Source organism: Poecilia reticulata, chromosome 7 (genome assembly GCF_904066995.2).
Source record: "Poecilia reticulata chromosome 7, P_reticulata-male-v2, whole genome shotgun sequence".
Lineage (NCBI taxonomy): Eukaryota > Metazoa > Chordata > Actinopteri > Cyprinodontiformes > Poeciliidae > Poecilia > Poecilia reticulata.
This window is the reverse complement of record NC_088836.1, coordinates 24,029,757-24,044,941: the sequence shown is the minus strand read 5'-3', so window position 1 is coordinate 24,044,941 and position 15,185 is coordinate 24,029,757. Positions and strand designations below refer to the sequence as shown.

The following is a 15,185-nucleotide window of genomic DNA, read 5'->3' as shown; positions in this document are numbered from 1 at the left end:
CTGCAGTCATCTGGACGGGGCTGAGCCGGTCTTCCTCTCCTCACAGAGTTTTCATCACCAGTAAAGGCAAAACAAGTCTGATGTTTGATTAGCTGCTAGGAAGTATATTATATATTCATTTTGCTATCCTGTTTGTACCTACAATAAAATTGAATCTCATTTGTAATACTCCACATTTCACAAACTTTTTCCCCCTTTTCTCAGTGTTTACATTATATCAAGTATTTGCATGTAGATCAGGAATTCAAGTGAGATGTTAAAATGCAACACATTTAGGTTATACCAGCAAAGAAATGTGAATATTAAGTAATATGTAGTTAGTCATATAATTTAATATGCTGAATAAGGCTGGATGATACAAGATTTTTTTTCATACCATATTTGATTTTAATCGATTCCTCCCGCCCTCAATTTCTATACTAAAATCACAGAAAATACTTTCAAAAAATGCCTTTATTTCAATCATCTGTTCTGTGAGTTGTAGGGAGCATTACGGTGAGGATAGAAGAAATTTTAATTGCAAGAATGCAGTCATTACACCAGAATAAAGATGCAATTTTATAACAATGTCTTAAAATTACAAGAAGTCGTTTTAATGATAAAGATTCAGATTGATCTGATGTAACCAGCTCAGTCCATGTGGTTCTGACATTTGTCAGTGATCAAGAGGATGTACATTTCCACCTCAACTGACCAGGTAAGCATTAAGGTAAAAATAAAAAAAATAATGTATAAACAAATAAAGTATACAAAATGGAAAAAGAACAACTGATAGAAATACTTCATATAAAGAAAAGCAAAAACATTAATAGCAGGAGAAAAGTTGTTGGCAACAATAGCTCAGCCAATCTCTCCCACCAGGGTAGATTCCATCTATGTTTTTTTATTTTATTTTATGCATTAAGAAAACCAAAAAAACATTTGGAAAAAAATCCTGACAAATGATCATAATTCCTGCATGAAAGGGTTAAATGAGCTTTTGTTGTTCCCTCCCAACAACAAATTAGCTAAATTAATCCACATAAACCGAGATTATGTGTAATCCAGACAAAATATCATATAATTTGGGAAGATTTGAATTAGAAAAACAGTTTTCAAGAAAAAAGGTGTACACACCACTGTAAAAAAACTCAAATAACTGATTATCATTTTCCACGTATATCCTGCATGTGACTGTTTTTCTTTTCATTTTTTCTTCAGAACCGGGCCTTATGTGATGATTCTGACTGCGACAGCGCTGAGCTGGACCAGTCAGGCAGCGGAGAGCCCAGTCGGCCTCCCAGTGCCGGAGCGTGGGTATCGCCATCCCAACCCAATCAAGGGTCTCCACAGATGCCCCACACAGGACATCCTCCATAGATCACCACGCGCAAAACAAAGACCTCCGGTCACCCTACAATGAGCAACCATCACAGGCGCACACCAATCTGTCAGTGCAGTACATTTCTGTTGCCATGAAGAACCACACCTACGACGACACTCAGACAATGACAAGTAGCTTATGGTGTCTCATAAGTTTGTTGGCGGGTAAACCTGTATCAGATGACATAGGTCGTTTGGCGTAAACACGACAAATATAATCAGATACTGTATTTTGGCAGCTTGTGACATCAGTTAAATGTCATTTACGTTAAGTAGGGTTGTTTTTAGGAAACATAGTTACCACGTTAACCTTAGGCACTACGCCACTTCAGCAAAAACCCATTATTAGATGTGCACGCATGCACAAGAAGATACTACACTCTTTAAAGTAGTCCTTAAAACACTTTAACCCTCACTCTGGGAGCATCCTCCATGACTCTCCACACTCTAATGCATCAAATACTAATGAGAAATAATGTAAATATACAGTAAGAACCACAAGAAATGTCTAACTTTATTTTATATGTAAGATAAAATGTAAGATTAAACTGTATGCAGCCCTATGAACAAATGCATGACTACATGTTTATAATTTATGGTTAGAATGTGTCTGTTTTCTATTTTGTGAAAGTTTACACTTTTTTAATCCTGATAGTCTTACTTTAGTTATCTGCTTTTTGTTTAATAAATGTCGGCATCACAAAAGAAAAAAAAAACAACAACATGTGAAACCATCATGAAAACACTTAAACAGGGAATTCAGTAGGTGATACATTATTTCTGAACTCTTACTGAGTTTTAAACTAACGACACGCATACGGTTTTTATTGGGTTTAGTAAATCAGGAACAAAAAGGAAGATTTTAGGGTTCACTCAAAATGCACCTCTACCAGTTTCAACTTGACGTTGTTATAGAAACATAAAATGTCTGCACAGAATCTTGTGTTTTAGATTTTCCCAAGTCTGATTCAAAGTGTGCTAAATTACAAAAAAATAACTGCATATCATTACTTTAAAACATTTTAGGAACGGCAGACATATCTTCCTTTTTCCACCAATTCTTCAAAGTTAGTAATCCCAATGCACCTGTGCTAGCTGCTAATGCTGACTTAGGTTTTTTGGTCCTGCTGAACTGAGGAACCAGGCCTAAACCGTCTTACGACTGCACTCTGTCCTTGGTGACCATCATCACATTTATAAAGATAAACTGATTATTTTTCATTTCAATTTCACCAACTTTTCTCACTTGTAAAATCTGGCACTAATTTTGCAACACGTTTGGTGCTAGCTGCTAATGCTAAGTGATTTTTCTTATTTTTTGGGGGTCTGCTGAACTAAATAACATAAACGTTCTAATTTTGCACTTTGTCCTTGCTGATAACATTCTCAAGCGAAAGCTGATTTGTTCAAGCAGGAACATATATTTTTAAGTTTTGCCTATTTTTACTTTTACTTTACTATTTGGCTCTAAAGTTTTTCAATGCAAACTGAACCATTTCTTAACGCTAACTAAGTTCATTAGTACGTTTGTCCTAATAAACTAACAATTTAAACCTTTTATTACAGTGCCTTGTCCTTACTTATATCACAACTGACAACTTAATTTGTTTAGGCAAGGCCTTTTTATTTATTTATTTTTACCAATTCTTATCTCCTGTAAAACTTGGGTGTTAATATCTATTACAATGCACACTATGCTAGCTGCTAATAATAACTAAAATCTTTTGCGCCGGCTGACCAGGGGTGAAAGTAGGGGGGTACGGCAAGGTACTGCGTACCCCTAAAAGATTGAGCGGGGGTTCGCAGTAACTGCATCAGCTGTAAAAAATCGGTGGGTTCACTCTGCAGCCGTGAGTTCACCCACTAATCAGCCATGACTGATTAGTTTTTCAAGAACAATCTAAAACACGACTTAATCAGTTAATAACATTTTTCCCATTTCATATTGTTTCTGAACAGTTCGTGCTTTGCTAGAGCAGCGGTGCAACATGTCGATCATGGAAGATAAAATTCCGTGAGTCGATCTCGGCTTTGGGTGACAAACTGAACGCCGCCAGGATGCTGAGACCAGCACGTCCTCCTCTGACTGGCTTAAAACGTTCGTAACTTTGTTAAAGATCAACAACAAAAAAATCAATAAACGTGTTCAAATTAATGACCCAACAACAAAAATAACCTCAGTAATTATTATTTCAGCAAGGTGTTGCGCAATTCTGTGCGTTTCGGTTCCATTATCAAAATAACTAGCAGAGCAGGAGTTTAAAATTAGATTACGTTAAAAACATAACATTCAGTCCGTTACGATATTAGGTTGGCAGGCTTGATATTTATTTTGCGATTATTAATAAGCTCCCTGAACACAGCGGTGATTGATTAGTTTATTTTAAACTCCTTTGGCTGTTTGTACAATAAAGTAGAAAAAGCCAGGAGGTTGGAAAGTGAACTGGCTTTGCAGTTGCCTAGCAACATAGCATACATTACATTATTTCACTGATGGAATTTGATGATGTCAAAGTGTTGTGATGTCATAAGAAACAGATGCCTTGAATGTCCTGCATCTGAATCAAATTTGAAGTAGCAGCAGAGAGGTTGGTTATTCCGTATTGGATTTAACTTTGCATCGTTTCATAGCTTTTCTGATACATCAGTCGGACAATCAAAATGAACACTGATTCATTAACACTGTCCCAAATTAGCCTAATGACTAGGGATGAATTGGTTTTATTGGTTGTGGATTTTTTACAAAGGCTTAAGGAAAAAACTGCGATACTGATTAAGGACTCCATAATGCAGGATGATTTGGAAAAAGCTCGTGAACAAATTGAGGTTTTAAATGATAAAGTTGATTCACTCACTAAAGAGCTAAACTGGTCTCTCAAGCAGAACAAATACCTGGAAAATCTGAAAATCCCAAAGTTAAAAAACGAGGTAGAGACCCGAAGTTCCCACAGGACTCAGCTGTTGTCTGAGGTCAAACAGTACCAAATTAAGGTCAAAGATCTTCAATCCTCTTTAAAAAACCTTGAGAGGGAGTCAAAACTGCAGGTTGAGAAGGTTGAGGCAGAAAAGTGGCAAATTGTGTCGGAAATCAATACATACAAAGTGAAGGCTGAAAAATATCAAAGCCAAGTGAAGAAACTTGAGTTCGAACTGTCCCGAAAGATTGATGAGATCGGCATAAAGAATCAGGAGATTTTGAGAGAAAAGGACAGGTACAGACTTCTCGAGGCCAAGGTAAACGCTCTAGAAAAGCAGCTGAAAGAGGCAGAGAAGGAAAACAAAATTCTTGAGAAGAAGCTTCCGAAAACCCCGCTGGAGGAAGCAATAGATAGAACTAAACAAGAGTTTAAAGCAAGGGCCGATTTATCTTCAAGCGCATTAACTCTGGAAAAAAAACTAACCAGGACATTAAAAGGACGTCTGACGAGACAAGAACAAGAGATGGGAAAACTCAAGGAGCAGCAGGCTGATACCTCCAGGCTCTTAGCCTTCCAACAACAAAGAGAGGCTCTCTCTGCGAAAAAAGCTTTAGAACATACAGAATCTGATTGGAAAGACCTAAAGACACAAATTAAAGCCTTAAATTATCATATAAAGGAACTAACCGAAAACAGCAAGAATGATCAATTTCAACTTAAAGAAGCCACCGACAAAGTGAATAAGGTGACACAATTATACACTAGTGAGAAAATGGAACACGAGCGATTGAAGGAGTCCTTAAAGAACAAAGAGGACAAGGTAGACAATGAAATTACTTTTAAGAGACCTACATATGTCAGCAAAACTGAAAGAGAAGCAAACGATAAACAAGTTCAACCACCAATCCAGAAAAATAAAGTCCAGCTACCAAAAACAAATTTTATATGTAATCGAAAAATCCTGTATCTTCGTGACGGCAAGTTGGAGCCAGCATTTAAAGACGACCTCAAAACACAACCAAAATTAAAACTGAAGCCAACTCCCCCAAGTAAAAAGAAGCCTGAAATCCCGCATTTTACACCAGCAGCCAGGAAGGTTTGTCCCACGGAAAAAGAGCAGAGAAAAATTAGTGGGCAACCTGGCGGGAGTGCAGATGAGAACGATAAAACTCCCTTATTAGACGTTAGAGGCAAAAATATATTATGAGGTGCGTTTGGATGGATGGATGGACAGTTCTAATCATGAAATGATAACGTCCCAATCGACTTACTTTTGTTTTTCCATAACCATCATTTTCTGTTTTAATCAAATCAACTTTATTAGCTCATTGATTAATAACTTGCATCCTTATGTGTTTCTTTCGACGACACACTCTTTAAATGGGATGCATAGGTTTTCACCGGGTGCTCCGGTTTTTCCTACCATTCAGGGAAAAAAAGTGACTAGGCTAATTGGTGTCTTTTAAATTTACCTTTGTCTCTCTCTGATTAACTGTTGGAGACACTCTTTAAATGGACACAATCTAAACTAAATGCATAGGTTTTCTCCGGGAGCTCCGGTTTTTCCTACCATTCGGGGGAAAAAAGTGACTAGGCTAATTGGTGTCTTTTAAATTTACCTTTGTCTCTCTCATTAACTGTTGGAGACACTCTTTAAATGGACACAATCTAAACTAAATGCACAGGTTTTCTCCGGGAGCTCCGGTTTTTCCTACCATTCGGGGGAAAAAAGTGATTAGGCGGTAACACTTTATTTGACGGGGTTTGAATAAGACTGTCATATCACCGTCATAAACATGAGGAAGTCTTCACGACACTTAAACTGTTGTCATAAAGTGTCATTTGGTAAATCATGACACTTTTAATTTATTGCGCTGCCATTTTGCTTAGTATTAAATTTCTTAATTTAATTTATCCTAAAGTTTTACAGCAAGATGTCTACAAAGTACAGAAGCCCATTTCCACCACTCTAAATTATCCCATTATAATGAGCTATCTCAAGAATAATGAGTGAGTATCTCATTATAATGAGATACTATCTCATTATAATGAGATTGTATCTCATTATAATGAGATATAGCAACTCATTATAATGAGATAGTATCAATATCTCATTATAATAAGATAGTATCACTACCTTATTAAAATAATGAGATACTATTACTATCTCATTATAATGAGTTGCTATATCTCATTATAGTATCTCATAATAATGAGATACTATCTCATTATTTTGAGATATATTTCATTATTTTAATGAGATATTATCTCAATTAGATAGCATCTCATTATTATATGTTATTTTTATATAATAATAATTGCATTATTATTTTTGTCATAGTACCCCCCAAGAATTTCAAACTACTTTCACCTCTGCTGCTGACCCAAAAGTCTGAAACAAACTAAAGAACTTAAACCTTTTCCACACTGCACTTTTGTCCTTTGTACCAATATCAAAAAAGTATCAATTTTGATCAACCAAGTTGTTTTTTATTTAATAAATTATGCCTCATTTGTAAAAATCCACCGCTAACATTAATAACTCACACTGTTAGCTGCTAATGGTAACTGAAGTTGTTTAGTGTTAAACAACCTTAGTTAGTCTTAAGCAGCTGCAAAGTTGTAACATAATTAAACATACACTGCTTCTAACTCCATGTTTTCCACTTTTGACCTCCTACAGACTTATTCACAAGAGGCACAGTTTAGTTTTAACCTTACTAGATCATGTTGCTGAAATTACATTTGTGCAGCCAGTTCTTAAGATATGAAGAACCCAATCAACTGTTACTGAAGCTACACAAAGCTCAATAGAACATTTTGGCTTTTTTTATTTCATGCAACTACAGGGTTAGCAAAGGGCTTATCACCTTGGTACGGTGCACAAACACTTCCAAGTTTGAAAGTTTCCCTTTATGTTGATGTTCCATGAAAGAAGCATTAAAAGAAGTCACAGTAGTACTCAGTTGAATCTTAATATTAATCAATGTGTAAATTAGAAGGTGATCCTTTTTTTTGTAATGAACCAAAAGGCCTCCTTGGACTTCATGATGCTTGCAGGCCTCTTAAAAACCTCAACCTTTACTTTGACCCTTTAAGGTGACTGCAGGAGTAGCTGAATAAATAATAGAGCACTTCTCCATAGTGGTTTCTAGAAAACTAAGTATCCGATGGGTTTAAGTATCTATTTTGTTTTTATACAGGATTGCACATTGTACCAGTACCATAGAAATTATATCAAAAGCAGAATATAATGAGCAAGAGTAAATAACGTATTGGTTAAAAACAAATGTGTGAACTTTAAAAATAAGGGGCCATGTTAAAGCTGCAGTTTATTCTGTTGCTGTGTCACGTGAGACAACTGAATGAGAAATAAATTATTTTCAATGACTTTAAGCATGTCCAAAATGTTGCAATGTCTTTTCTTTACACTTCAGACAAGCATACATGAGAATTGTCAAAAACTGCATTTATTTCAGGAATTGGTATATAAAAAAAGAAACTTTTCTACAGAATCATTACAGTTATGCTTTTCTAGAATTTATTGCTTTTGGTTTAATTCTGATTGACAGATTCTAGCTCCTTCATGTAAATAATTTTATTCACATTCCAGGGCTTTGGGTAGCAAAACAGGGTTCAGTGCTCAGGCTAATTCTCTTTAGCTTACTGTAGGCCTAAATCCTCAGACAGCATGGAATAAATTACTACTATGATGTTGATATTAAACTATATTTATTCACAAAGTCTTATAGAGTGAAAAACATGCACTGTAAATTGACTTTGTTTAAAAAATGTATGCAAACTCAATTCATTGCCTCAAAAAAAATCAAGTTTTCAAAAATAATTTTTTTTTACCATATATAAGCTGCACCAGGGGCGGAGCTATAGGGGGTGGCTGGGGGTGCGGCTGCCCCCCCCCCCCCCCCCCCCCCGGGCCGGATGGGGGCCTGGGTCTGGAGGTGCCAGGGAGGGAGGAATGGTTTCAAGTCGCTTAAATGTCTGATTATAGACTGAGAAAGTGCGCCCTCGCCTGTTGAGAAAGGTGTATTTAATGTTAAAGTCAACAGTTTCAGTTTCGCTCCCCCCCCTACCGGCTCAACAACCTGCAGCGGCTGATGCACGTAAGGGGCCTAGTCATTCGTTAGGGGCCCGGTAATTGGCCCCGCCCCCCTGCCCGACGCTGACTTGCTCCGCTAGTGAACTGCACACAACTTAACTTGATAATTTTGAGTAAATTGTATTACATCATAGGACACAACTACAGGAAAACCTAATTAGTTCTTCCTTAAACATATACAGAGTCAATGCATGTTTACTACCTCTCCTCGGGCTGCCACCTTATCGTGGTGGAGGGGTTTGAGTGTCCCAATGATCCTAGGAGCTATGCTGTCTTTGGCTTTATGCCCCTGGTAGGGTCACCCAAGCCAGATAGGTCCTAGGTGAGGAACCAGACAAAGCGCAGCCCGAAGACCCCTTATGATGCACGACAACCTTGGATCTAGCATTCCCTCGCCCGGACGCGGGTCACCGGGGCCCCACTCTGGAGCCAGGCCTGGAGGTGGGGCACGATAGTGAGCGCCTGGTGACCGGGCTTTTACCCACGGAGCCCGGCCGGGCTCAGCCCAAAGAGGAGACGTGGGTCCCCCTTCCAATGGGCTCACCACCTGTCGGAGGGGCCAAGGGGTCGGGTGCAGTGTGTAACGGGAGGCAGCCGAGGGAGGGGACCCTGGCGGTCTGACCCTCGGCTGCAGAAGCTGGCTCTTGGGATGTGGAACGTCACCTCTCTGGTGGGGAAGGAACCAGAGCTAGTGTGCGAGGCTGAGAGGTTCCGGCTAGAAATAGTTGGCCTCACCTCGACGCATGGCTCTGGAACCAGTCTCCTTGAGAGAGGCTGGACGTACATCCACTCTGGAGTTGCCCACGGTGAGAGGCGCCGGGCAGGAGTGGGCATACTTGTTGCTCCCCATCTCGGTGCCTGTACGTTGGGGTTCACCCCGCTGAACGAGAGTTTCACGCTTGTTTGATACTAAAACACGGTCGCCAACCCCAATAGATTTCCCTTTAGTATGGCGATTGTAGAGACCAGCCTGTCGATCTTGTTCTTTGTTTGCATGATTTTGAGCTATGGCCATTGCATCTTGAAGATCTTTAGTCAGGAACAGTACATACTTATCATATCCAGCAATTTCAGGATCTTGGAGGATGTTCTTGAAAAGCACATCAACAGGGAAGCGTGGCACTCTCCCATTCATCAGATAAAAAGGGGCATAGCCTGTGGTTTCATTGACTGTGCAGTTGTACATGAAGGTCAATGTCTGAAGTTGTTTTGGCCAATTCTGTTTTGCATCTGATGCAAGTGCTCTTATGTTTCCCAGGGTTCTGTTGAAATGTTCCACACTGCCATTACCCATTGGATGGTAGGGTGTCGTATGGGATTTTCTCACACCAGCAACTTTCAACAGTTCGCTTAGGAGCTGACTTTCAAAGGATGGGTCTTGGTCAGAATGGATTCTCTCAGGGAAACCATAGATGCAAAAGTACTTGTCCCAAAGCTGCCTCACCACTTGTTTTGCAGATTGGTCACGGCAAGGAAAGGCATGGACGAGCCATGTGAAATGGTCAGTTACAAGCAGTACATCAACGGATCTGTTGTTAGAATCCTCCGCGGTCCAAAAGTCTATACACACAATCTCCAGTGGTGCAGATGTTTTTATACTCTCAAGAGGTGCTCGACCATCTGGGACACTGACGAACATACTCTTTGACATCACGGTCAATATGGGGCCAGAAGAACTTCTGACGAGCAATAGAGGTTGGTTTTTCCGTATTGGATTTAACTTTGCATTGTTTCATAGCTTTTCTGATACATCAGTCGGACAATCAAAATGAACACTGATTCATTAACACTGTCCCAAATTAGCCTAATGACTAGGGATGAATTGGTTGTCTTGGTTGTGGATTTTTTACAAAGGCTTAAGGAAAAAACTGCGATACTGATTTAGGACTCCATAATGCAGGATGATTTGGAAAAAGCTCATGAACAAATTGAGCTTTTAAATGAGAAAATTGATTCACTCACTAAAGAGCTAAACTGGTCTCTCAAGCAGAACAAATACCTGGAAAATCTGAAAATCCCAAAGTTAAAAAACGAGGTAGAGACCCGAAGTTCCCACAGGACTCAGCTGTTGTCTGAGGTCAAACAGTACCAAATTAAGGTCAAAGATCTTCAATCCTCTTTAAAAAACCTTGAGAGGGAGTCAAAACAGCAGGTTGAGAAGGTTGAGGCAGAAAAGTGGCAAATTGTGTCTGAAATCAATGCATACAAAGTGAAGGCTGAAAAACATCAAAGCGAAGTGAAGAAACTTGAGTTCGAACTGTCCCGAAAGATTGATGAGATCGGCATAAAGAATCAGGAGATTTTGAGAGAAAAGGACAGGTACAGACTTCTCGAGGCCAAGGTAAACGCTCTAGAAAAGCAGTTGAAAGAGACAGAGAAGGAAAACAAAATTCTTGAGAAGAAGCTTCCGAAAACCCCGCTGGAGGAAGCAATAGATAGAACTAAACAAGAGTTTAAAGCAAGGGCCGATTTATCGTCAAGCGCTGATACCTCCAGGCTCTTAGCCTTCCAACAACAAAGAGAGGCTCTCTCTGTGAAAAAAGCTTTAGAACAGTGTTTTTCAACCTTTTTTGAGTCGAGGTACACTGTTTTAATTGAAAAAATCTCGAGGCACACCACCAACCAAAAATGGAAACAAAGATACTCTAGCCAACTATATTACATTTATAGTCAGTCTCCTGAATAGGAATCAAATAAACACAAAAATGTATTTTTATCACATTTTACATTTATTTAAAATTGCACTCAACGTGTCCACTTCAAAAATACGCCTGAACAGTGCTACAACACTGTGGTGTTAAATTTAAAGAAGTTGTAAAAAACTTCAAAGTGTTTTACAAACTAATCCACAAGCATTCTTATAGCCGGAATACAGAAAATAATTCTTCTTATTCTGAAAGAAGCAATAATATTTGGGAAACATTTCACTTCATATTCACTGTTACAATATGAAGAGTTGCATGTACAAAATGTCAATATCTGTATATTTTAGCCTCCCAGAGTGAAACCTGTGCATGTTTGGATGAAAACAGCTGATTTCCTGGCAGAAATTGAAGAAAGACAAAGCTCTTCCTCTACAGCTCTGTCTCTCTCTGGTTTTAGTTTTTATAGTAGCCAGGCTGGAGAAGCTCACTTCACAGATATGTTGCGGGAAATGGACTCATGCTCTTTCCAACTACTGCTGAACTTCACTGTCTTTTCCATCACTGTCATCAGTCTTTCTAGATTCAGTGCTCTCACCGCTACCTGTAACATTCATGCATCACTAATTCTCGTTTTAATGTAAAATGCTCTGTACCTACTGCCATCTAGTGGTAAGAAAATTATTACGCCACTAGTCACTACTACAGCAGTCACTCAAAGATGGCATTATTTGCAGATAATTAATTTTCAAAAAATATTTTAAAACCAATTATCGTATTTTCCGGACTATAGAGCGAACCATACTAGCACCTTCAATTAAAAAAAACAAACAAAAACTGGAAGCTAAGCTGCTCTCGGTTTTCCATAAGGACCCAGCAGAAGGCGGCGTCCTAATAAATCTGCTGCATATATTAAGGACGCAGCACTCCGTTTCCAAAGCCGAATCATTGTTTCGTTCACACCTAGTTTAAGTGCAGCGGCTCTATTTCCCTCCTGTAGTGCCAGATCGACAACCCTCAACTTAAAAGCTGTATGATATGAGTTTGAAAACATTTCTCCCGTCGTGCCTGCTGCTAGCATGTGGTTGTTCTAAATTAGCGCGTTCTTCTTTGATTTACAATTTTGACTTCTAATGATTCACTTCCTGCTAGAGAGCCCCCTGGTGGTTGAAGAAAAATCCACAGAAAAGCTGAACCGGGCTGCAATCCGCATGGTTCAAAGCTTAGGAAAAAAGTAGCATCTTATAGTCCGGAAAATACGGTACCGTAGTGAAATTGAATAATTTCCACGGCACACCTGACGATCACTCACGGCACACTAGTGTGCCGCGAAACAGTGGTTGAAAAACACTGCTTTAGAACATACAGAATCTGATTGGAAAGACCTAAAGACACAAATTAACTTTTAAAAGAGAAAATTGATTCAGTCACTAAAGAGCTAAACTGGTCTCTCAAGCAGAACAAATACCTGGAAAATCTGAGAATCCCAAAGTTAAAAAACGAGGTAGAGACCCAAAGTTCCCACAGGACTCAGCTTTTGTCTGAGGTCAAACAGTACCAAACGGGGTATATGCCACGGACTTCCGTTTTAGCACTTCCGCATTTTTATGCCACATAGAATGCTTCCGGTGCACAGGCAACAGTATGTTGACAGTGGCTCCTCAGTCCTGCAGGACTATTAATGATGCCTATAGAATTATTCAGACGTCCTGAAACACTCCAGCAACAACAAAAGATTTAAGCTGGATGTGTCAAAACTTCACAATAACTTCGAAGGTAAGTTAATAAATCTGTTGCGTTTTCTTGTTCAGTACTCATCTTTAAAATGAATCACACTTCTTTTCGTTAGATATTTATTTATTTTTTTAAACTTTATTTAAACAAGGTAAGTACAAACAAGAAAGGCAAATACAACAGTGGAACTCTGTAGAAGGCATAATAGAGGCAGATTTCAGAGTGAAAATACAGAGATTGCTAAGGAGAAAAATTATAACATATCATTATGACAATAATAATAATAATGAAATTAATGAAACAATAACTGAAATAGCAACAAGGGGATTTATATGTTAGGATAGATTGACGGGCAATTCCATTCAGTCAGGTCTTCAAATGATCCAATACATTTCAGAGATTTCAAATATAACAGGAATTCAGATAAAAACTGTTTAAAAATTGGAGATGATCTCAGCATTCTTTGTTTATGAATAAAAAATTTGGCCAAACAAAATATTAGATTACAACATATTTCCATTTTTTTGTTTTCCAATAACACTCCAAAGGTTACCATATCTCTCAAAATAAATTCAGGAAGTGCAATTTTTGATTTGATCCACTTTTCTAAACAATTCCAAAATATTTTGGTGTGATTGCAGTCATAGAAGACGTGGTCTATTGTTTCAACATCACTTTCACAAAATGAACATTTATTGTCATCAATATTAAAGCGAATTCTTAGTAGCTCTTTTGAGGGGTAAATTGCATTTAAAATTTTAAAATGTGTTTCTTTAGCTGTTGGTTGAATGGGGAGTTTAATATAAAGAGTTCTCAACCTTTCAATTGTTATTTTATCAAACTTGGAAAGAATGTTATTTTTATTTATTTTCCCAGGGAATAAAGTCTCATTTAAACAGTTTCTAATTGTGTGGTTATTGAATTTTGGATCAGTGAGTGATATTCCATTAATTAATAAATTGGGTAGTTGTGGGGTCATCGGATTATATGTTATTATATTTTTAAACTGATTAATAAATTGTTTTGGTAAGGCATTATATAATTTCATAAACTCAACTTTTGGGGGAAAGAATTGATATTTTGCACAGAATTGTACGTAGTTTAGCATGCAACCATTAACATCCATTAAGTGTATAATAGACCAAATATTCTTTTCCATCCAATCTTTGTAAAATAAGGATTTGTTTCGATGCAGGATGAATCTGTTATTCCATATGATAAAGCTGTATGGCGAGTAGTTGTGTACATAGAGCATCTTCCAGTATAGTAATACTTTTTTATGGAACTCTGATAGTTTAATGGGCAATTTATGTATATTGAAATCAGCTAGAAGTACAAGTTTTAAACCACCTATTTTGTTAAAAACATAATTAGGGACACAATACCAAAATAGTTGAGAATTTTTAATCCAGGATTTTAACCAGTTAATCTTAAGAGTACCGTTAAGACATTCAAAGTCAATTACTTTCAGACCGCCATCTTTGATTTCTTTGATCATGTGACCTTTCCGTAGGTAGTGTGGCCTGTTTCTCCAAATAAAGTTCATGTTCATTTTATTAATAGTTTTAGTTAAACTATTTGGTGTCATGATGTCAGTTCTTTTGGGTTTATTTCTGTATTCTCATTCTATGTTTAGGGGTTTATTCTGTGTTTCTATGTTTATTCTGGTCATTTACCCTCTGTTGATTAGTAATCTCGTTCACCTGTTCCCCTGGTTATTTAAGTCGGCGTGCACCATTGTGTGGCGCTGGATCGTCGTCGGATTGTTGTCTGATCATTGTTCTGTTTGTTCCTGTGTTCAAGAGAGTAGAAGAAAGGTACCTCCGAGTTTAGTTTAGTTTTTTTTTAGGAAGACTCCGCAAGTTGTACCTTTGTATTTGACCTCTGTCATCTGTGTGTACGATGAAGAATAAACGCAGAACTACACGCCGTTGGCTCCCTGAGCATTCGTTCCAAGCGTTTTCAACCACCCCCCTGACAGAACGATCCAGCCACTACGCAAGAACGAATCATGACTTGGGGGGCCATACTCCGCGCTCATGTTCTCCTCCACGGCTGGGGGAGGATGAGTTGTGGGATTTTTTCTACGGGGACCGAGAGGACTTTTTTCCGTGGGGTGTCCCCTGGTCGTCTGAAGGAGGACGGACTCGATCTGTTCGCCGACATCTCACGCTGCAGGGTCTCTCTCCTGAGGGGCCGCTGCTGCTTCGAGTTTCCCTGCCCGGGCCACCGGATTGTGGGTCCCAGAGTATGACTTACCTGAGCCGCTTGCCACCTCATCACTGGCTCCTGTCTCATCGAGTGGGTTGGGACTGAATACCTTCCCCGACGCTTCACACCACTCCCGCGAAGGTGGGGGAGACGAGCCCTTCTGTAATGAAGATGGTGGGAGGCTCCTGGTTGGTTTTCTCT

General features: G+C 38.7%; 1 protein-coding gene across 1 annotated transcript; it reads left to right on the top strand.

Annotated features, from left to right (window-relative positions):
• Positions 1-476: 476 nt before the first annotated feature.
• On the top strand, positions 477-7,676 carry LOC145552267 (uncharacterized). Its single transcript, XM_081609136.1, has one exon. It carries the CDS (start codon positions 4,024-4,026, stop codon positions 5,485-5,487), a length of 1,464 nt encoding a protein of 487 aa, XP_081465262.1. The 5' UTR covers positions 477-4,023; the 3' UTR covers positions 5,488-7,676.
• The last annotated feature ends 7,509 nt before the right edge of the window (positions 7,677-15,185 follow it).